Genomic DNA, 24,248 nt, shown 5'->3' with positions numbered 1-24,248 from the left:
TCAGGGACAGCAATCTGTTGAGGATTTGGGCGTTCTCCCAAGAGCAACGGGAAACCGTGGCATGCTTTTCCATAGGGACTGGCGTGGGTCAGATTGGCAGCTTTGAAAGCCTGTTTGACCACAGTGTGGAGAACCCACCGGAGGGGGGCAAGTTGGGCATGGAGACCCGAAAGGGAGCTCTGGCTGCAGCCCAGACAGAAATGATTCTGAAACGGTGGCCTGAATGTTAGCAGAGGCCATGGGGAGGAGGGGACGGGAGCGATTCAAGAGAGATTTGGAGGTGGAGTTGCTAGGATGTGGTGATTGCCCGGAGCGGGATGTGTACGCAGGGTTCTGGTTTGCACAAGTACCTGGATGCTGGGCCCTTCTCTCAGCTGTGAGCAAAGCTGGGCCTGGGAGGGAGATACTGTCGCTCAGCGTTGGATGCAGAGAGCTGGGGTGGAGATGTCCCACAGACCCAAGAAGCCAAATAGACGCGTGTCCTTTGACAGTTGCTGCTCATTGGCTTTGACTGCCTGGGGCTCTGTTAGAAAGGGTGTTTGAGGGTGATTGCACATGAGTCTGGCATAGTGGATAAGTGGTGTCTGACGGGGGCATGTCAAAAGCGTTGTGAAGGCGAATCCAGTAGAGTGTGTCAGATCGATGGGTGATGTCTGCCATGGGCAGTGGAGCTGGCGGCTGGGCTCTGTGGTGACTGAGCACAGTAGGCAGGAGCTCCTACGTGCCTGGAGGGCAGAGCTAGATATGCACAGCTACAGCTCAGTGGCAATAGAAGGACGTGAACCAGGTGGCCAGGGTCGAGAGCGTAGTGTAAGATCAGAGAAGGGTTTAGGTTCAAGCTTGGAGGAAATGTGCCTTTTAGAAGTTGGGTAGAGCCGAGATCAGGGAGACAGAGAAAACCAGAGAGCCAGGAGGAAACCAGGGGAGGATGATGTTGTGGAAACCAAGGGCAGGCGTGTTTCTAGAAGGATGGAGTGGTCAGCAGTGTCAAAGAATGCTGAGAGATCTGGAACTGGGGTCAGCACACTTTTTCTGTAAGGGGCCAGGGAGTAAATATTGTCAGCTCGGTGGGCCACCCACTTTCTGTGTCACCTCTTCAGTTCTGCCTCTGTAGCATGAAAGCAGCCACAGATGGCACCTCATTGAGTGGCACGGCTGTGCTCCAATAAAACTAGATTTACGAAAACAGGCAGTGGCCAGATGTGGCCCGTGGGCTGTAGTTTGCTGATCGGGTCCTGGAAGATGAAGACTGAGCAAAGGCCATTGCCTGAGCTGCGGGTCTCCAGGTGGACAGAGCGGAGTGAGGCTGAGCGGACGGAAGAGACTGGCCGGTGGCTGGAGGGGAAGGTGGGGCCGGGCAGTGTTCACACTGAAGGCTGCTGGGAAGGAGCCATCAGAAAGGGGAGGTGGCAGGGACAGGAGAGAGAAAGGGGAACTGTAAGAGGGAGGGCCTGAGGACGCAGGGTGTCTGGGACCCAGGCGGGCCGCTGCGCACGGAGCAGAGGACAAGGGACGTGGTGCGCCTATGTGGGGGTGCGGATGCCTTTGGGGGTGATGCGGGTGTGAACCCGATACTGTCGTGAGGATTCAGTAAAAGTTTCACAAGTTAAGAAGCCGGAGAACATTCCTTGCCTTTGGAAAAGACTAGAATGAGTTATTCTGGAAAGAGATGCAAGGCAGCCTTTTGTGGCCCGCTGAGCTGCACAGTCTATTATTTATGTTTTCGTTGGGACGTAAGTGACTGTACATGTGTGTGGGGCACAGCCTTGAATATCTGTAGCCGTGTGCAACATGCGATGCTCCGACCAGGATAATTGGTACACTCGGCATGACACCATGTCATCGTTTTGGGTGGCCATTTACCAGTCCCTCCCTTGGCCATCTCCCCTCCCCCTTTCCCAACTCTGGTAACCTCGGTCCTGTTCTCTCCTTTGCAAAAGTATTATTGGCATCCTTGTGTCTTTCCTTCTTTCTTTTTAAATTTATTTTGCAGCTCCCACTTATGAGTGAGGACACGTGGTGTTTCTCTTTCTGCTGCACATTCTATTTCATCCCACTTCTATCGGCCTTTAAAGTCATTATCTACTTGTATGGACCCACGATCCCTTACCCAGAATTTAAAGAATCCGGAAAGTCCTAATAAGCATGGGTTTCCCAAGTTTGGTTCGCATTTGGTGGCAAAACCTTGTGCTGCTTCCTCCAGGCATCTTGGCTGGGGTCATCGATCTTGCCGTTGACTGGATGACAGACCTGAAGGAAGGTGTGTGCCTGTCTGCCTTCTGGTACAGCCACGAGCAGTGCTGCTGGACTTCCAATGAAACCACTTTTGAGGACAGAGACAAGTGTCCACAGTGGCAGAAATGGTCGGAGCTGCTGGTGAATCAGTCGGAGGTGGGTGTCTGGGCAGGGTCGTCCTGGGGACTCACGCAATTCCACATGCCTTTGGAACCCTGCAGGGTGATTCGTGAGTGTCATTTCACCTTCAAGTGTCTGTTGCGATGACAGTCCACAGTGTAATACTAGTGTGACTTGCTTTTCTCTAGCTCTAATGCAGCCACCCAGACTTCACTTGGAAAACCCTTCCTCACTGTTTCATGTGCTATATACATATATATTTAAAAGCTTTCTATTTGGCTTTATTTTTCTTACTGAACGTAGTTTGTTGATCATGCTGAAGAAATAGCATTAATTTTTATACCTTTTATTTGAGGAGAAAAGATGAATTATCTTTTTTTAGAATAACAGCTTTAGTGAGATATAATTCACATTCCATATTTAAAGTCTACAATTAAACATCATCACAATCTAACTTTAGAACATTTTCATCAACCCCCAAGATACCTTGTACCCATTAGCAGTCAGTCCCGTGGCCCCCCAACCCACTAGCCCCTGGCAACCGCTCTATTTTCTGTCTCTATAGATTTGTCTATTCTGGAGATTTCAAGTAAATAGAGTCATATAATGTGTGGCTTTTTTGTCTGGCGTCTTTCACTCAGCACAATGTTTTCCAAGCTCCTTCATGTTGTAGCATGAATTAATAATTCATTCCTTTTTATGGCTGAATAATATTTCACTATATGGATATACCACTTTTTAATTTTAAAATCTAATTTTTCACATTTGTGGGGGGACATACCACATTTTATGTATCACTTTCTCAGTTGATCAACATGGGTTGCTTTCACCTTTTTGCTATTATGAACGATGTTGCTATGAACATTTGTGGACACGTTTCATTTCTCTTGAGTGTATACCCAGGAGTGGAATTGCTGGGTCAGATGGCAACTCTGTGTTTGACCTTTTGAGGAGCTGCCAGACTGTTTTCCACAGTGGCTGCACCATTTTACCTTCCCACCAGCAGTGCATGAGGGTTCCCATTTGCTCTCCTTCTTGCTAACACTTATTATTATCTGCTTTTGATGTTAGCCATGCTAGTGGGTATGAACTGGTACCTTATTGTCCTTTCAGTTATCTTCCACTCCATTTTATGAGCTCATTACAAAGGATGTTCCGGGCCTTCGGTGAAGAGAATGTCCCAGGCACAGGGGATGTGGTGGTGAACCACAGACCTAGTGTTTGCCTTCAAGGCACCTAGAGTTTCACATCTTTATAAAAATCTAAGCTCAGGAAAGGGTTAACTTTTAACCAAATTCAGTGGATACCACAATGACTGGATCCTTGAAGGATCAGAAATCCAGGTGAGGGGAGCTAGGAGCCAAGCTTCACATTAGGGGTGATGTGAGGACCGTTTAAGCTAGAACTGTTCTTGGAAAGTACATGTAATCTGTTTATCCGTCTCCTCCCTGCCCCACTTTTTTTTGCCTGACCAACTTAGCACAGCTGAAGACATTTGGAATGCACTTTGCCATTTTGCTAAACCCCTTTCTCAGTGGAATAGAAAATGAATTTCTTCAAATCTCAGAAGTAGACAGAGATCTTGAAATCTCACACATTCTCAGTGCTCTCTGTCACTTCCGAAAAGAAACTCTCTACTTGGGCCGATGGGTGTAGGCAGGCAGAGGTGGCTGGGCGCCATATTTTATTTCTTCTCTCCTACTTGCAATATGTGTTTTGGGGCAATATGGCCATCCATCTTTTCAACTACTTTTAATATTTATACTTTGGTTCAAAGAGTTACTGTTAGTAGGAGTGAGAAATTATTTTTAGCCTCCAAAAAAAGTACATATTTAAGTGGGTGAAAGATAATCCTCTGTCCGAACTCTCACCTCATAGGGTGTGAATATATGTGCTTGTAAAGGCCAGAGCAGTCTTCTGGAATGTGTTTTGCATTTAATAGGAACACATTTGGCTGTGTCCATGGCCTGACTTGTAGGTGACCTCTCTTTCCTTCCGCCCTCACTTGAGTCATCGAGATGGTAGCAAGAAGCTGAGGCCTAAAGAAATGCAGACTCCACTCAGCAGACCAGGTCCTCAACTGTAAAGACCCCAGACTATGTCTTTGACTCAGAAAAATGCTCCCCACATACCAGATAATTTGGAATCAGTGAAGTATTCTGAGGGAGATGATCAAGTTTTCCCTAAAGTAGTGCCTCTCATATGGGACCTGAGACTCTGCATTTCTTGCAAGCTCCAAAGACATGCTGAGGCCGCTGGGCCAGGCAGCTCACCTGAGTAGCAGCATTCCAAACCACAGCTCCCACCCTTGCTCATCGCCAGTGCAGTTGCTTGCTGGGGTGTGAGCGTGGCCTCTATGAAAGCTAGGAGAGACCAGTCCACCGCAGACAAGAAAGACAGGCCTTCCAGGCTCTGAAGATAGAATTTTCTGCATCACACCGTTCATTAGCTCTAGTGCAAGTGGTGATTAAAATCGAGCATCATTCACGGCTTCCGTTGCCTCTGAGACATCAGCCGGTGGAAGGTGCACGTGAACAGCTCCTGGAGGAACACCGGTGCTGTGTTGTGTGTACCCATTTCAGCGATGGCGACAGGCGATAAAACCGACTCTGGCCTTTTTGTTTTTACAAGACAGGGACTGGGCCTGCCCGATCCCATCAGAGTCTGCTCTCCCGACAGAGGGGTGGCTTTGGTATGTTGCTCAGGTTTGCCATGGCTCATGTCCTCTTCCTTTGTGTCTGTTTAGGGTGCCAGTGCTTACATCCTGAATTACTTAATATACATCCTGTGGGAGTTGCTGTTTGCATTTCTGGCCGTCTCGCTGGTGCGCGTGTTTGCACCATATGCCTGTGGCTCTGGCATACCCGAGGTGAGTCGTGGCTGAATTTCTTTTGTACCAATAAGAAGAATAGCAAATACTTCCATAGCACTGTTGTGACAAGCACAGTTCCGAGCATGAACTCATTTTACTAACTCATTTACTCCTCACAGTAGACTATGAGAAAGGTACTATTATTGTTCATTTGGTAGTTGAAGAAACTAGCGCAGAGAGATTAAGGAACTTGCCCAAGGTCACCAAGCTGGTCAACTGTGAGTTCAGGATTCATACTCTGTATCCAAGATTTCTGCTTTATCGCTTCTCAGATGATTAAACCATTGTCGTAGTAAACCTGGCATAACTCTTAAGGCCTGTGGAATCAGAGTTCATTAACCACACGCATAAATTGGCAATGGGATGACTCGGAAGTGCGCCTATGATATAATGTGAAAAAAGGGCAATAGCGGAGGTTTGTTGCTGAGAAAGTTCACTGATGATTAAACTCACTTGCCACATTCTGCTCTTCTGATGACCAGGTAATAGCAATCTTTACAAAACTTAATTTCACTTTCACCGCATGCACTGTGAATTTACCCTTGTGAATTTAGCATTCTTATAAATAGTTTTCAGCGCTTTGATGTAACCAAAGTATGAGGGAAGTGAGCTCATCCATCAGGGCGAATGCCTGAGACTGAACTTGAAACCTACAAGGATCTACTGGGCAGAATAATGATAATTGAGCTGGTTCGCAAAGAGCCCAGACAGTGACAATTTTAGCCAGAAATAATTTTTAAAATTCTTGTATTATCCCTCAAATCAATGCAATTCAGTTCTTCAAGTTGGTGCTGCAGCAAGGCCCACAGGCGGTAGAGATGGTGAGTTTGAAGATATAGTTGTGCACCAGTTGTGGCGACACATCCCCACCCTTGGGTGGTGCCCTCCACCACTGATGCTGGTCCAGGCAGTTACAGGAAGGGCTGAGTCATTGAAAGATGGTGAAAAGAAAAATTCAATATGGTCTTGTTTCAGGAAAGATAGGGAAAAATCTTAATATGTCATGCTAAATTTTTGATGGTTTATATTAACGAATTGCTTCAGGAACCCAAAAGAAAGCTGTATTACCATACTATTTTCTCAGTACAGCCAGTTCGGCTATAGTGTGACATATGCATTCCTAAACATCACCATGCCATGCAAAATCACGCAATTTAAAAAAAAAAGGGCTTATGGAGAAAATGGGTTAGGAACACAATACTCAAAAACTTCATCAGTGATACATATAAAAAAGATAGGCTAGTAAAAACAGCAGCACAGTTTTACACATTAAATAGCAAAGAAATATGTCAATACTACAATAAGTATGTTTCTTCTTGAAAAAACTTGAAGTTGGCTGTGGAAGTGGGTGTCAGAAGGGCTGCAGCTTGTGAGTTACTGTGAAGGGGCTGCAGGAGGGTTATCTGGACCTGGAGGGGAAGCTGTGACAGCGGCGTGCACGGGTGTGGCTCCCCAGCACACGTGTGGACTGATTGATGTTTGAGGCATGTGTGTATGTATGTTTTGTGTTTTCCTACATAGCTCGGTTCAGCTGGGTACGGTGTTCTGCATTCACCTAGTATTTCTCCCCGAGCATATTGTGCATAAACAGACATGAAATTTGTGTTATGCTCAAATTCTTCCCTAATGTATAGATAGCATTAGAACAAATTTGCATTTTCTAAACAAGTATTATAGCCGAGCTGACTGCATTTTCTCTGACATCTAAAGCGTAAGGCACCCTGGCGTCTTAGTTTATGATCCCACCACCCGCCGATACGTGTTGTTGACTCAAATATTTCCAAAATAAGGAGATGGCCAGTGGGGAATTGGTGGAAAATATAAAGCAGAAATAAAAGGCATGATGGGCTGTCCCGTCTTCCTCTTCCAGGAACCAGAGGTGTGAGGCTCAGCTTGTGATCTTACAGACAGACCTGGAGCTCGAGTATGAGCTCTGTCTTTGAGGGCTGGCCGGACTTGGTGTTCACTTGAAGTGGGCATCTTTAGTGGTGACAGCTGGACTCAAAAGACGTGAACTACCCAGAGGAGCATTGAAATTTCTTATATAACAAAAGTACCAGGAACAAATCCATGTGGAGGAAACTGAAAAACGTGATGTCAAGTGAAAAACTAAGTTGCAGAAGAATATATAAAGGATGCTTCTCTCTATAATAGGAGTCCATAGGGAAAGGCAAAGAAATGATCGGAAGTGGTGAAGGGAAGGAGGACGTTTCTACTGGGGAGTGAACATGGGGCTGTCAAAGGGACCCACTCTTCTATTTCTTAAACTTGGGAGTGGGTACATAGTGCTTGTTTTAGTAATTTCTTTTAACCATATGTAAATATGGATGTAATAGGTTCATTTCTCCATTTAGAAAAGAGTTTATAACAATCTTTTAAAGTATCAGGAACCAAATAACCTAAGTTTAGTTATTATGACTCAGCAGTAGCAAAATTTTCATAGTAGAGCTTGAAATTCTTAACCGAAGAAGGCAGTACCTATCCCAGTTCTTGGAGGAAAAGGGCAGAGTAGAGAGGAAAATAAGTAAATAAAAGTAAATTTAAGTAAATAAAAGTAAATTTTTAAAAAAGTGAATAAAAGTAAATTTCAGTTCATGGATAAAAAGAAGCTCCTCCTGGTCAAAGCCCTACTAAATATGTGCACCGACTTCAGTTGAGACATGGAGCTATTCTTTCATTTTGGCAAAGATACTAACCAAATTATTTAAAAACAAACTTTGAATGCAATGTGCCTACATACATTTAAAAAATTGCTCATCCTCGTAGCATTTGATTCCAAAACATATTAAGTGAAATAAGTCAGGCACAGAAAGAGAAATACCACATGTTCTCACTTATTGGTGGGAGCTGAAAATTAATATATAAATTCACACACACACACACACACACACACACACACACAAAACCGGGGGGGGGGGTGGAAGGAGATATAACATCCACAATTACTTGAAGTTGATACGACAAGCAAACAGGAAGGACATTGTTGGGGGGAGGGGGGGAGGGAGAAGGGAGGGAGGTTTTGGTGATGGGGAGCAATAATCAGCCACAATGTATATCGACAAAATAAAATTTAAAAAAATAAAATGAAATAAACCTTTGGAGAAAAAAAAAAATAAACCTTTGGAGAAAAAAAATAAAAATAAATAAATAAATAAAAATAAACTGGATCACATTTTTATTATTTAAAATTAAGGTTCTTTGGAAACATTTTTTAAAATGCAAACTTAGAGAAAAGTTTTTTATGTGTCTTGAATACTCCAAGTGGGGTAGGTGCTGCCTTCTTAGGTATAAGCTCTGTAAAGCATATTTAAAAGTGAACACTCATAGTTTCTTGGATTTGGGAATTTAGAGAGAACTGGGTAAGAGTCTCTCTTTCTGCTTCTGTTCGCTTTATCAGTAGAACCACTATCAACTATACAAGGACTTCAAGAAGGTCGTGGAAAAATAGACTTAAAATACAAATCTTTCCACGAACTTTTTGAAGTATCCTCGTATATGAAATCATGTCTTCTCAGAACTTACTCTGAGTTGATGTTTCCGTTCATTACAAGAAATGAACACTCTTACAAATATTTACTTAACAGAAAGTGTTCTGGTTTTAAAGTTAAAAATACCAAGTCACAAATCCACTGCAATACACCTTGTGAAAGCCCTGCTTGCTTCAGTCTCAATGAATCCAAGTTAAAGCAAGTCATTGGATTTTGGCATCTATTGGGAATGAATTTTCCCTCTTTAGTCCCTAATTTGATCATGAGAATGTTGTCAAATCATTTTAGAGAATTAGAAAATACCTATTACACTGTTCAACTTACCACATGCCATGGTTGGCAAAGGCTCAGGTAATTTAGATGCTTGTAATTTTCTAAGTGCTATTATGCTTTTAAACTGTACCCTGGGGTCCAAATCCACATTAACTAACTGACAAAAAATTATAGAGAATTTTATTCAAGGCAACACAAAAGGGCAGGATTGTGGCAGGCATAATAAAACATCCCTTAAATAAAGGGATCTGAGATCCCCAGAGCACAGGATCCATTAGGCCAACCACCACCTGTTAAGGCCTGGTTTCGCCACCACTAGTTTGCCATCACTTAAAGGCTCATTCAAGAAACACCAGCTGACTGCGCAGCTAGGAGGCCTCTGGCGTGTCCTGTAGGGAGGAGCTCATTGAGTTCTTCAGGAAGACACGCACGACCTGCTCGCATGGGCTCTTTCCCTCGCCTGCTCCTGAGATGAAAATGGTCCTGTGCACACCCCTTTAACAATCTGAAGATTCACTGACTTCATGACCCTCCCCAAGTCACCATAGGTGACATGATGCTCAGTAGCAGGAATTTGTGAAAGAACCAAGAGTGTTTCAGGTCCGTCTCTTAAATATTGAGAAATTAGGGCTACCTGTGCTACATTTTCCCGGAATGGAACTGTGGTTCCCCACCTGGGCTGCATTGTAGATTCACCTGGGGAGGCTGTACAACTCCTCATACCCTGGATGCACCTGGGGCCAATTACATCAAATCTCTCTGGGGAGAGCCAATTCTTAATATTTCCTAATTCCCAGTGATTCTGATGAGTGCTGAGGTTGTGAAGGACTGTAATAGCTACTTGAGAAATTGAATACTTGGCAGAGCAGTGTCCACAAGGAGGCACTTTGAAGTTATGTAAATGGCACTGATAAGCGATAACACTGTCCCGTTATGTATTACACAATGGGAAAAGAAATCGACCACGAAATTCATGGAGTAACTCACTTGGCGTCTAATTTATCTGTGATTACAGGCTTGTAAATTGCCAGCTCGTTCATAAACATTCACCCCATTTTAGCGAATTGTGGGAGAGGTTGGAGGTAGAGGTTATGTAGCCATGGTAATGTTTCTGTATCCTAAAGGACACAATTTTGGGGGAGAGGACCACAGTGTATGAAGTTAGTCACTGAGATTGGCACTGAGTTGAATTCTCAAAGCCTTAGGCAAAATGCTCAAGCATGCCTTTAGGAAGAAAGCCATTACTTGGCATTTACAAAATGCGGCAGGTCTGAAAATGGAGCAAGACAATGCTCCCTGTAGTCAAAGTCCTTTTCAATACAAGAGATAGGATTAGGCAAAAGAAAAGGGGTTGCCATGGATTCAAACATCTGTATATCCCCCAAAGGTGCGTTATTAGAATGCTGAGCGTCTTCTTCCTTTTCCAATGCTGTGTTAAGAATATTTTCAAACATATAGAAAAGTTGAAGGAATTGGACAGTAAACACCCATTTTACCTATCGCCTCCAGCAGGGGCCAGCAAACTTTTCTTATAAAGGATAGAGAGTCAATATTTTAGGCCTATGGGCCAAGAGGCAGGATGGAGCAACTATTCTCACTGAAGGGCTAGTAATTTTTTCTTACTTTATGTGATATTTCTATTACTTTAAATAATGTAAAAACCATTCTTAGCTTGTGGGTCATATAAAAATAGGCAACAAGCTAGATTTGGCCCACGGGCCATAGTTTGCCAACCCTTGACCTAAAGTTCAACTGACGTTTTGCTCTTGTGGGGGAGGCAGGATTTTACCTCTACCCTTTTAGGGGTTTTTGGCTGGGCCTGAGAATTAAGTTGATGTAAGACAGATCCATAGGAGAAAAACATACACATTTATTTAATATGTTTTATATGACATGGGACCCTTCATAAGGAAATGAAGACCTGAAGACGCAGTTAGAGTTGTGCACTTATATGCTGCATTGGACAAAGAGTAGTCAACTATGAAAATGTGACAGGGTAAAGGGGCTTGGGCTCGGGTACTGACAGAGACGTGACTAGGAGGATAAGGGCTAGTCTAACAACGTTGGTTTGTACAGAATTGCTTTGGCCTCAACTTCCCATCCTTGATGATAAGAATGACACTCTCCTTCTCGTACATGAAGGACATCTTTCACATGTGAATTTCATCTCCTTCTTTTAAGAAACAAAATGAAGGTCAGAGAGATCTTGCACCTGCTGTTTTCTGAGTGCCTGTAACTCAAATAGTCAATCTGCCAGAGTGGCATACTCTGGGTGGCGTATTCTAAACTCCTTCACTCTGTTTGCTCTGTCATGTAGCTGGCCAGCTCTCCCTGTCATTTCTCTGGGATATCTTCCAAGAGTCAAAAGGTAGCGGTTAAAATCATAGGTATATGAGGATACTTCAAAAAGTTTGTGGAAAAATGGAATTAAAGATAATACGAATCTTTCCATGAACTTTTTGAAGACCCCTTGTATATCTCTTCTCAACACAGCAAAGGGTAATGTGAACAGGACAAAACATCACGACTAAAATGAGACCTTAGAAGTGAGTTATTCAGTCCTGTGATCTTTTAGTACTTTGGGAATTCTTAAAGTTTCCTTGCATTGAATTTTTCAATGTTTCTGTTAATATAAAATTATATATTCATGTAAGTTTCTGTTAATATAATATAGACAAATGGAAAACCAAAAGAGCCTGTCTTCCACATGACTTTGTGAATCAAAACTTTAAAAATGCCTCTCAGAGGAATTACAGCTATTTTCCTGGCCGTGCATTGAAACAGTTCATTCCCTCTCATTCTCGATCCTCTGTTTCAGATCAGGACCATTCTGAGCGGCTTCATCAAAAGGGGCTACTTGGGGAAGTGGACCCTGCTAATTAAGATGGTCGCCCTGGTGCTGGTAGTGTCATCCGGCCTGAGCCTTGGGAAAGAAGGGCCGCTGGTGCACGTGGCTTGTTGCTGTGGCAACTTCTTCAGCAGACTTTTCTCTAAGTACAGCAAAAACGAGGGCAAGAGGCGCAAGGTGAGCTGGCCAGCTTCCGCTGCAGGAAAGCGTTCTGCCCACAGCCCTCCGTGGTCTTGCCTGCACACGCTGGTGTTCACGGAGGGCCCGGAGCTCATACGTAACTGTTTGCCTTGCAGGTGCTTTCAGCCGCAGCTGCGGCGGGAGTCTCCGTGGCCTTTGGTGCTCCGATCGGGGGTGTGCTTTTCAGTCTGGAAGAGGTGAGAAGGGGCAGCAGAGGGAATGCGTGGGGCTGAGAGGCAAGGACCCGTGGATGACTGGCACAGCAGTGAGCCTTCGTCTCCTGCCCTGTGAGGAGTACATTCAAAGAAGGGTTGCATAAGATTCCTGCAGTTAATTAAGGAGCTACAATTTCTGCCATTTAAAAATATTGCTTTTAAAATTGCCAACATGACTTTTTTTGAAGATTTATATTGTCTTCAGTGTTTCTCAGAGCCAACTGAATTAAGCATTTTTGGTTTTGGTAACGCGAATGGATCATTCCAGGGGTTAGCTGGTTGGCAAACGTTTTCCGTAAAGGGCCAAATGGGAAATATTTCAGGCTCTGTGGGCCACACAGTTTCTGCTGCAACTGCCCAACTTGGCCATGTGGCATGAAAACAGCCATAGACAACACATAGTTTGTGAATGGGCATGGCTATGTTCCCATGATCACTGAAATTAGAATTTTCTTTTTTTAATATCCTATGTGTGTTCGTGTGTGTGTGTGTGTGTGTGTGTTTATCATTATGCACTTTTAACTTTCTTTGTGGCCTTTTACCGTGAAATTAGAATTTTCTATAGTTTTCACGTCACAAAATATTGTTCTTCTGAGTAGTTCAACTCAAAAAAACATTTTTTTCTCCTCCAACCATTTAAAAATGTAAAAACCATTCTTAACTCGTGTGCCTTATGAATACTTTTGGTGGGCCAGAGTTGACGTGTGGGCCAGAGTTTTCCAACCCCTGAATCAAATCCAGAGGTTTATTTGCTTTTAGGAGGGTCTCTGTGCTATGAACAGAATTATGATTAACTATTTTTCTCTTAAAAAAAGTGGCTTAAGCCACCTTGCTCAGTATCCATTTTACTTTTAGACACAATTAGATCCCTTTGGTATCTTCGTTGGTGCATTTTGTCATAGTCAAGCCTGGACTGACTGATGAAGTGAGTGCCGATCGTCCATGTTTGGTCCCAGTGTGTCTCACGGTGGGCACCAGCAGGTGGCTGCTGACCAAAGGGCCTGAACTCTGAGCAGCTCTTTCTCTGGCCAGTCACTAATTTGCGACTTCTTTATTCCAGATCAGTTACTACTTTCTCTCGGAGACATCGTGGATGTCATTATTCACGGCCCTGGTGGCGGCCTTCACGTTGCGATCCATCAATTGCTTTGGGAACAGCCACCTTGTTCTCTTTTATGTGGAATATCACACGCCCTGGCACATGGCTGAACTCTTCCCCTTCATTCTGCTTGGGGTGTTTGGGGGCTTGTGGGGAACCCTCTTCATCCGCTGCAACATCGCCTGGTGCAGGAGGCACAAGACCACCCAGCTAGGGAAGTACCCGGTGCTGGAGGTCATTGTGGTGACTGCCATCACCGCTGTCATTGCCTACCCCAATCCGTACACACGCCAGAGCACCAGTGAGCTCATTTCTGAGATGTTCAACGACTGTGGGGCCTTTGAGTCCTCCCAGCTGTGTGACTACATCAATGACCCCAACATGACCCGGCCTGTGGATGACATTCCAGACCGGCCAGCTGGGTTTGGCGTTTACACGGCCATGTGGCAGCTGGCCCTGGCGCTGATCTTCAAAATCGTCATCACCATATTTACCTTTGGCATGAAGGTAAGTGAAGGGTAAGAAAGTGAGGGTGGGTGCTGGTGGGGGGAAGAACCCAAGTCCTTCTGGGAACAGCACCCTACTCTCCTGAACAAAATTGTCATGGGAGGAAAAGGGGATCCGACCTTTCTTGAATGTTCTCATGTGCTGGGCACTTGACATTCTTTCAATCATCAGGACACAATTCTTTAATAACCAGCAAGCCTGTGAAATGAGGTTTTAATCCCATTTTACAAGTGAGGAAGCTGAGGCTCAGAGACCCAGAGTGGCCTAATCAGACCCACAGCATATGGGAGACAGAGCTGGGCATGGAGCTCACTTCATCTCACTCCCAGACCAGGGGTGGCCACAGCTTTGCCTGCTGGCGGGGTGATGCCAGGTGGTGGGACAAGCCCGTGTGTGGCCCAGTTTGGATCGTTGAGCATGCATTGAGCATCTGCTGTATCTAGGCTTTGTGCTAAGTCCAAGGTGTACAGCACTCGAAACAGAATGCTGCCCGTAAAGAGCACATGCCTCTGGGAGAGACAGACGCAAACCCAGAGTTCTGAGACTGTGTGGCAGCACCTACGCTGCACACCACGTGATGGCCTCCCAGTCTGGGTGGGGCTGGGGCCACGACGGGGGCTCTTTGCACACATCGTCTCCTGTTGAGGGGTGTCCTCAAGAGCTGTGGATGACACCGTGTGCTTTCCTCATTTTTGTTCCTAAAGCCAGAGAAGAGACAGCTTCTTTCTTCCTGCTTTTAAACACTGCATTAAAGTCAGACATACGTTGAAAGCCGTTCCTAAAGAGCTTTCTTTTATGGAAACTGACATTAAGTTGTTATTGCTTTTTTTTAAAAAAAATTGAGGTAAAGTTTACATAACCTGAAATTGATCATTTTAAAGTGTACATGTTAGTGGTATTAAGTACATTCACAATGTTGTGCAACCGTCACCTCAGTCAAGTTTCAGAACATTTTCATCCCCTTCATAGGAGACCCCATGTCCATTAGCAGTCCCTCCCTGTTCTCTGCCCCAGCAGCCCCTGGCAACCACCAATCTGCTTTCTGTCTCTATGGGTTTGCCTATTTCGGACAGTTCATTTTAATTAAATTAATTCATTTCGGACCGTCCTTGTGGGACTGGCTTTTTTCACTTAGCACAGTGTTTTCAAGGCTTATCCATGATGTAGCACGTGTCAGCCCTTCATTCCTTTTCTGGCTGAAGAGTGTTCCTCTCTGTAGACTGCCCCACACGTTGTTTATCCACTCATCCTTTGATGGACATTTGGGTTGTTTCCACCTTTTGGCTATTGTGAATAGTGCTGCTATTGCTTACTTAAAAACAAAATGAAACTTTTATTAGAGTGTTAGAGTGTGATAAAAGAGTATCATATAGAGATGCATACAGCTTAATGAATTTTCACAAAACCCACACGCTTGTGTAACCAGCACCCAGGACCAGAAGCACAACATTACCCACCCCCCAGAGCCCCTGATGTGTTCCATTACTTTTGCTTTCTGTGTGGTATTTCTATGAATTGTCTTTTTCAAAAAAAGTCTAAGAAACGGTGTCTCTAGGTGTGTAGTGGTCAAACACAAACCCGAATCTGTGCCTTAAGAACAAGGATGGGTAGACTTTATTAAACACCTGACTGTGTCTGATCCATCATCTCCTTGCAAAGGAATTTATTTTTGTGCCCAAGGAAGATGCTGGAGCATCTTCTGGTGCTTGCTGAGACTTTACTTTGAAGTTACAGGGGATTAAATGGCTGTGGACTAAGGGGGAGCCCATATAGGAGCAATTTCCTAAGGAATATTCCAAACTCTAGAAATCACACCCAAGGTTCTGAACTTCAGTTCGCCTGGCATCCTCAGACTGATGACCGCCTGGGGCGACATAAATGCAGCTGTGGCTCAGGGTCTGCACTCACGTCTCAATGAACACAGAGTAGTTGGGAGTGTCCTATATCACATGTACGGTCACCAGACAAACTAAAATGCATTAGCAGCCAGCAAAGTAAGCAACACGCTACTTCTAAGATCATTCAGTTTACATAGTCTGTTTCTTTGCTGCCGCTAATGTGGCTAGAATATATTCAGGATACTTCTCGGAAGATGTAGTTGGTTAGGAAAATGGAACTGCCTCCCTCGTCTCTCTCTGACTGGTATCCACTGTCTATAAACAGAGCGGGAAGCCTTTGAAAGCTTTTTGGAAGATCGGGGGCAGCTGCGATGGTGCGTTCAACTTCTTAATTTTACCAGGGAGCAGTTGCAGGCCCTTTTCCATTTTCATGCTGTGGCTTGGCATTTAATATTAGAAGCCAATCTGCATGACATGGCAAGGGGAGAGAGAAAGTCACGAGTGTCTCAAGTGACAGATGTTCACTTTGAATGGTATTTGCACCGGGGCTTATCATTCTTTAATCCACAGCAGGCAAACTGGGCCAGACTTTGCAGGGGAAGAAATGAAAGTGTAAAAGGGCATTCTCTCCATGTTGCAGTAGATGCGACCGACTAAGGAGGTCAAATCACTTGTCCCACCTTTTCCCAGCTGACTGATTTTGAAGAGCTGTGCCTCCTTTGAAGGCTGAGCAAAATGCAAGCTTGTCGAGGGGGCACCGTTTTTCCTGGAGATCGGGAAGGGGGACTCAGCTGCCTTCCCTCATGCTGCTTTTCTCTGTGCTCCCTCGAGATCCCGTCGGGCCTCCTCATCCCCAGCATGGCCGTGGGAGCAATGGCGGGCAGGATGGTGGGCATCGGCGTGGAGCAGCTGGCTTACCATCACCATGACTGGATCATCTTCCGGAACTGGTGCAGGCCCGGAGCAGACTGCGTCACACCAGGGCTTTACGCAATGGTGGGAGCTGCAGCCTGCCTAGGTACAACCACGGGTGGGGCAGGGAGGGGGTGGGGGCACTGAGCTGGTTTAGAGGACTGGCGAGGAGGAAGGCGTGGACTTGAACATTTGCATTACTCATGATAGGCTAGGTTGTGCTGCTATAACGAGAATCCCCCCAAATCTCGGTGGCTCACACACCAAGTCTTATATCTTGCTCACTATATACACACACACACACACACACAAATATATATATATGTAAAAAACATGGGTGAACAGAAGATTCTTCCCACCCAGTCATTCAGGGGCCCAGGCTGATGGAGTCTCCACCATCTTACAGCCATACCACCTAGAACAGTAGTTCTTAACCAGGAGTGATTCTGCCTTTCAGGGACACTTGGCAGTATCTGAAGACACTTTAGGTTGTCACACCTGGGGAGGGAGGTGCCACTTGCATCTATTGGGTAGAGACCAGAGATGCTGCTAAACATGCTATAGTGTACAAGACAGCCCCTGACAACAAAGAATGCTCCAGTCCCAAATGTCCCTAGTGCTGAAGTTGAGAAACCTTGGTTTAAACTCCCTGGAAGACCAGGAGTCAGTATGGATTCTCCCTTTGAATACCAAAGGACAAAAAGCTGGGTCTCTCTCCTCTCTCTAGTCCCTAAGAATCCTAAAATTATAAGGCTTATGGGATTGCTTGTTCAGTCAGATCCACTCGCCCAAAAGCCAGACGTGTGGGCCTAGGTGAGTGGACAAGCCAGGGTCTCTCGTTGGAGCAGAGCCCCCAGCCAGGTGTGACTTACAGCTCCCTGATGCGATGCCACGTTGAACAGAACCTGGCATCTGTTCCTGAGGCCTGAGCATGGGCGGCATGTGGGAATGTCCCCTTGGAACACGTGTGAGGAGCATTTACAGCCATCTATCCATTTCCACACATCATGCCCTCCCGAGGGTCCGGGGTCGGGCTTCGGAATCTCACTTGTGTCTTGTGTTGCAGGTGGAGTTACCAGGATGACAGTGTCGTTGGTGGTCATCATGTTCGAGTTCACGGGTGGTCTGGAGTACATTGTGCCCCTCATGGTGGCGGCTGTGACCAGCAAGTTGGTGGCCAATGCCTTTGGGAAGGAAGGCATCTACGAGGCCCACATCCACTTGAACGGCTACCCCTTCCTGGATGTGAAGGACGAGTTCACCCACTGCACACTGGCCACTGATGTCATGCGGCCCCGGCGGGGAGAGCCGCCGCTGTCGGTGCTCACCCAGGACCGCATGACCGTGGAGGACATGGAGACGCTCATCAAGGACACTGACTACAACGGCTTCCCTGTGGTGGTCTCCAGAGACTCCGAGCGCCTCATTGGATTTGCCCAGCGGAGGGAGCTGATTCTCGCAATAAGTGAGTAAAGAGGGCAGCTCGCCTTTTGTCAGGAGCCAAGAGGCAGCTCTGTGCCCCCCAGTGATCAGAGAGGTGCGCGAGAATGCGCGTCACGCCAGGGGCTCGCAAGCGTTCGTGTGTGCGTGGTCACCCGGGGATCTGGTGGAAATGCAGACGCTGATGGAGCAGGTCTGGAGCGGGTCCCAGACTGCGCTCCTCACGGGCTCTCCATTGATGCCGATGCTGCTGGCCCCCAAGTCACTCTGTGAAGCACAAGGGCTCAGACCCAACTCTTGTGTGGCTGGAAAGGGACCACGTGTTTGCAAGCAGCCCCCTGCGCCCGCTCCTCTGGGAGGCAAGCTGCAGATGCCGCCTTTTGGGGGAAGTGCTGGATGAAGCTCAGGAAGAGATGTGAGTAGCCCGGGCCGAGCTGCTCTCAGAGAGAGACTTTCAGGTGGGCTGTGCAGCCGCTGGTGCTTGTGAGGTCTCTGCCCTGCCACCTCCCTGCCACTGCACAGGCTTTCCTTCACTTCATGGCATTACATGTGATCCGGCTGTTAGCGGCCACATGGGTAAATGATATCGCTCGAGTCCGCTCTGTGATTATTTTCCTCCTCGTTTTCCAACTGAAATCAGCTGCACCGAGGGCCAGGCTGTTGAGTTGGTGGAGGAGAGAACGGGCGATGCCCATGTGGGGGCACTTCAGAGGAGCAAGCCTGTGGGCCCCAGCAACCTAGGGTCGGCCTCTTTGGAAGGGGAGCAGGAGGAAGGATTCCGCAGACAGAGGGCACTGAGGGCCAGAGGCCTGGGCGTGAGTGGTTGGAAGCCCCGGGCAGGGAGGAGCAGTGAGCCTCGGAGATGGAGCCCTGCTGGACCTCAAGATGCAGGAGGGGCGGAGGCCAGCATAGCCCTTGCACCGGCACGTGGCCAATGCCATCTGCTCAGCATCCTCGCTCCGCGATCTGCACGGCATTCAGCATCCTGTGGTAGTCGGGGGCCCATGGCCGGCTTCCGTGCGCATGTGATGATTTTTACTGTGCGTGCCATCTTCCAGAGTATTCGTAACGCTCATCAATGGGACTTGCCCTGGTCTCGTTGCCGATTGCCTCACCGCGAGCATGTCTTCACCAGACGAAACTGCTTGCTTCTCCCTGCCCTTTGATTTTTATTTCTAAGGTGCTTCCCTTCAACTGCTAAATCCTCTTCCCAATGTTAAGTAGCTTTTAAAATATCTTTAACGTATCTCCATCAAAGGCTTTATAAGATAACCATAAGATATGGCCTCTAATTTAGCTTGTTGTTCAAACATTTTTACCTCCCCCAAAGCAAAAATTGATTTTGTATTTTAGACACCATAGCAAGTTTGTGCTTCACTGTTCAGTTTGTGTTCACTGTTTGTTGCTTTAATATAAGTCCTGTCCCTTAACAGGTAGGTGCTTTCAGGCCTAAATATTGCCTTATAAATAACGAGTTTTTTAAAGTTGTTTAAGTAGGGTTGGGTTTCTTTTAAAGTAATGTAATCAGCAGCCTTTAAAAAATGTATTCAGTCCCTGAAATCCTTTAAGCAAAGGTTGAAACTTAAAAACTAAAGTAATAAATGTCACAGCATCCACTATCTATTGTGTGGTTGCAGGCACAGCTGCTAAGAGACAGCTGACTAATTTCGCTGAAACCCATTACTGTAGTCAAGGGGGAAGCACTAACTGTCGTCAAGTGGTGAGGGAAGACCCTTAGGCTTGCCCACCACGCGCTCTCCTAGAAGCTGTGTTTGGAGCGTCTGAAGAGGCACCACGCAGTGTCAATAGTACCTGTGTGCTTTCAGTCAGACCCGTAATAGTACAGAAGCAGCTATTTACACAGTTCGTGCCAAAGCAAGGAGTGTGTTGCTCTGAGGAATCACAAGAGCTGTTTTCCTGGTCTGTGGAAAGAGAAGAGTCCCTGTACTATAGGGGAGAAATTCATGACCTGTACTTGAGGAATTATCTGCCCTTTTATGAGTATAGAAATGTGACATTCACATTTAGCCAGTGTCACTTTTAGGGGAATTGGGAGCAAAGATTACAGACAGATGCAAGATAGTTGCGATAAGAAAAGAATGGTGATTGAGGTAAATGAGGAGTTTTCTCACACATCATGTTTACAATTGTAACAACCGCTCACATGAAGTTGAAAATGTTTTATTTTCAATCCGTCTCTGGAATACCAAAGCACAGCTACGTCTCTGCTAGAGGGCGCTTAGTTAGCACTGCCCAGGCAATGTGGCCATCTTCGTCACCACATGTTAAGACATGGGGCCGTACGTGACCCGTGTTCCAATTCCTGGTGAATGGGACTTGGCCTCTCGTTTCTCTTTGCAAGTATGAGGCTCTTTCTGTACTCAGCGGGGCTCAGGCTCTTCTAGTCTTGAGTTGTGCAGTTAAGCCAGGAAGGCTTCGGAGAGGCCTCAGTGGGAGCCACAGAGGCGATGAAAGGAGGGAAGGGTAGGGTGGCGGAAAAGAGTGGAGGGACCTCATCTCCTCGTCTGGTGGATGATTGAATGATGACTCTTCAGCACGTGGAAGGTGCTCACTTGCAGAAAGGGGTCCACATCCAGGACTGAACAAGAGGATAAGTGTCACATCTGTTGGACAAGCTATTCAGAGGTACAGAGGTGTCTGCCTGGGTGGGCTGTTGATGATTGGACTAGATCATGGGGAACAGTAGGGCCATCTACTTCTTTCTGCTGCGGATGTTAAAATATACATATACATATATGTAAATATGTAGATATAGATATAGATATACAGATGGATGTGCAGGGGGACTTTTCCATGCTTTGGTAGACAATAACCTGTCATAAGATAATATGCTTTTTCTTCTATATAGTGTTTACTTTTTTATCCTTTCATCTACGTACCGACCGCTACTGTGGTTGCTTCCAAGTTTTTATTTTAAACTTTTTCATTAATTACGTCTGTTTCATGGAAGCATTTTTAGTTAACAAGATGGTAAAGTATTACCTCCCTAAACACATAATTACTCTAAAGTAGGGGTTCTCAACCTTAGCACGATGGACATTTGGGGCTGGATCGTTCTCTGTGGTGGGAACTGTCCTATGCACTGTAGGATGTTTAGCAGCATCCCTGGCCTCCACCCACCAGTTGCCAGGAGCACCTCCCCGTCCCAATTGTGACAACCAAAAATGTCTCCAGACATTGCCAAATGTCCCCTGGGGGTGGGGAGTCGGGGCAAAATTGCTCCCAATTGAGAACCATTGCTCTAAAGCCACTTAGTAGCTTACCAGATGTGTGATTATTTCTAGTCTTTTAAAATTTCTTGGCCTATCACAGTTTGTAAAATTCATCTTACAAATGCTATGGATTACGCCCTCTGTGTACAAGGGTACTTCAAAAAGTTCATGGGAAAATAGAATTAAAGGTTGTATGAATCTTTCCATGAACTTTTGAAGTATCCTTATATTGCTGCTAGAAAGTAGAATGTCAAGGTGAATAACCTCAGCGGCTGCTCATAAAATGTACATCATATTTCAGGGGCTGTGGTCACTGAGAGTAGCTCTAGTGGAATATATGACAAACCTCCTATGTTAAAGACAGTTATAAAAAAGTTTAACTACTTTAACTTTAAAACATTTAAAAATAAGGACTATTAGGTTTTTTAAAAAGTAAAATTAAACTAATATCCCGAATATATAAAGAACTGAAACAACTTTACAAGAAGAAAACAAGCAACCCAATTAAAAAATGGGCAAGAGAGTGAAGTAGGCATTTCTCTAAGGAAGATATACAAATGGCCAACAGACATATGAAAAAATGCTCAACATAACTCAGCATCCAGGAAATGCAAATCAAAACCACATTGAGATACCATCTAACCCCAGTTAGGATGGCTAAAATCCAAAAGACTCTGAACGAGAAATGCTGGCGAGGTTGCAGAGAAAAAGGAACTCTCATACATTGTTGGTGGGACTGCAAAATGGTGCAGCCTCTATGGAAAATGGTATGGAGGTTCCTCAAACAATTGCAGATAGATCTACCATACGACCCGGCTATCCCACTGTTGGGAATATACCCAGAGGAATGGAAATCATCAAGTCGAAGTTATACCTGTTCCCCAATGTTCATCGCAGCACTCTTTACAATAGCCAAGAGTTGGCACCAGCCCAAATGTCCATCATCAGATGAGTGGATACGGAAAATGTGGTACATATACACAATCGAATACTACTCAGCTATAAAAATGAATGAAATACTGCCATTGGCAACAACATGGATGGACCTCGAGAGAATTATATTAAGTGAAACAAGTCAGGCACAGAAAGAGAAATAGCACATGTTCTCACTTATTGGTGGGAGCTAAAAATTAATATATAAATTCACACACACACACACACACACACACACACACAAAAAAAAAAAAAAAACCGGGAGGGGGGGAAGAAGATATAACAACCACAATCACTTGAAGTTGATATGACAAGCAAACAGAAAGGACATTTTTGGGGAGGAGGGGGGGAGGGAGAAGGGAGGAAGGTTTTGGTGATGGGGAGCAGTAATCAGCCACAATGTATATCGACAAAATAAAATTAAAAAAAAAAAAGAAAAAAGAAAAAAGAAAAAAGAAAAAGCTTAAAATCCACCAAAAAAAAAAAAAAAGTAAAATTAATACACACTCATAGAATATTGGGGAAATTAGAAAAAAAAAGGAAAAATTTAAAAAGGCATCCACTTTCTTATCACCATACAAGGACATGGTTAATATTTACTGCATTTAGAGCATTTCCTACCTGGCTCTTAAAAAATATGTTCATTTTGGGCTATATATTTTTGGTTTCTTTCCCAACATGGGCTCCCAAGAGTCCCTGGGGCCTGTGAGTCTATTCTTTCCTACCACTAGGTCATCCCCTGGGTGAGGAGTTGGTTTATTCTTTCATACAGAAATATTTCTTGAGCATCCACCATGTGTTGTGTATCCTAGGAGCGGTGGGTCCGTGGATGACAATACACAGTCTCTGTCCTCTGTGAACTTATGTGCTATAGTTTTGTTGCAGGCATTTTGGTGACTGACAAAGATTTCTGGTCCAAACTGGGAGTAGGTGGTTCACTCTAGTAGAGAGTTGCAAAAAGCTTTCTTGCCGGTTCTTCTTCCATTCACCAGCTTTTGGCCTATACATAGCACCTCTAACCCCAAAGTTAATATACGTGCTTATAATAGAGTTCCAAAGTGGCCTAGCAGAGCCCTTCTGGAGAGAGCAGCAGTTGCCGGTGTTGGAGCACAAGCTCAGATCTCTGGCTCGGACCCTAGCCGATGCCTACGATTCTTGCTTGGCAGTGAATAGCTCATGGGCTTTCCTTCCTAATGCCTCCCACGTGAAATAGGCTCTGTTCTACATGGCAGGTAGCACCAGATACATTGTCATTTGGTAGACCTACCATTCATTTATGCGTGCATTTAGCAAATATCTGTTTTGTGTCTACTGTGTGCTAGGCATTGTCCAGGCACTGGGAGTGCACTTGAGAGCATGAGTTCATTGAAGTAGTGGCTGTTAGAATCAGAGCTTTAAACCCAATCAGTAAATTCAGAGGAAATATAAGCTTGTTATTTATTTTAAGAAGTGGATTGATGGTTCACTAAGTCATATTGGGTTTTATAAGTGTTCGGCATATCCATGTGATCAGTTCTTAATTGGGGTCTGTGGCTTGATTCAATCCTGACATTCAACCTGTTAAAATAGATGGAAATCTTCTTATGTGGGACATTATGGGAGTCAGTGGTCTACAAAAATGAGCAAGTATGTGTTGACCGCTGCCTCCCTGCCGTAGTGCTTATAGATGGAAGCATCTTGGTTTAGGAGAGAGGTACACAGTGTGTATCATGCACGATCTACATTTGAAAACATGTTGTGCATCAGTGTCGTCTGGTGTTTGTGGTTGAATCATATTCCATTTGATGTAACTGGATTTCACCTGACCCATATAATGTGCAGGCATTTGCCCAGCAGGCCCACTGTTCTGCTTTTAAACAGAGACCCCCTTTCAGACTCAGCCTGACCCCAAACACTGCCAGATTTCCTTTAAAGTACTCTATTGTTAGAGGAGGCAGTTAGAGTTTTATTTTTGAAAGAACAATATAGGTGAATCGTAGTCTTGAGAAGGCAAGAAATGGTATTACAGAAACCAGGATCCATTCTAAGGCTAGCCTTGCTGTACACTTTCCCTAA

The 24,248-nt window shown here is 45.2% G+C and overlaps 1 protein-coding gene across 1 annotated transcript in view; it reads left to right on the top strand.

Annotated features, from left to right (window-relative positions):
• The window catches only part of LOC134366937 (H(+)/Cl(-) exchange transporter 4-like), a 59,968-nt gene that overhangs the window by 6,286 nt on the left and 29,434 nt on the right, over positions 1-24,248 (top strand). Inside the window, exons 3-9 of the mRNA XM_063083510.1 lie at positions 2,204-2,391; positions 5,102-5,224; positions 11,807-12,013; positions 12,133-12,213; positions 13,292-13,837; positions 16,507-16,693; positions 17,654-18,052. Coding sequence (XP_062939580.1) covers positions 2,204-2,391; positions 5,102-5,224; positions 11,807-12,013; positions 12,133-12,213; positions 13,292-13,837; positions 16,507-16,693; positions 17,654-18,052 — 1,731 coding nt within the window. The remainder of the gene's footprint in view (positions 1-2,203; positions 2,392-5,101; positions 5,225-11,806; positions 12,014-12,132; positions 12,214-13,291; positions 13,838-16,506; positions 16,694-17,653; positions 18,053-24,248) is intronic.

Source organism: Cynocephalus volans, chromosome X (assembly GCF_027409185.1).
Source record: "Cynocephalus volans isolate mCynVol1 chromosome X, mCynVol1.pri, whole genome shotgun sequence".
In the NCBI taxonomy this organism is placed as follows: Eukaryota; Metazoa; Chordata; class Mammalia; order Dermoptera; family Cynocephalidae; genus Cynocephalus; species Cynocephalus volans.
This window is presented reverse-complemented; position numbering and strand designations above follow the sequence as displayed.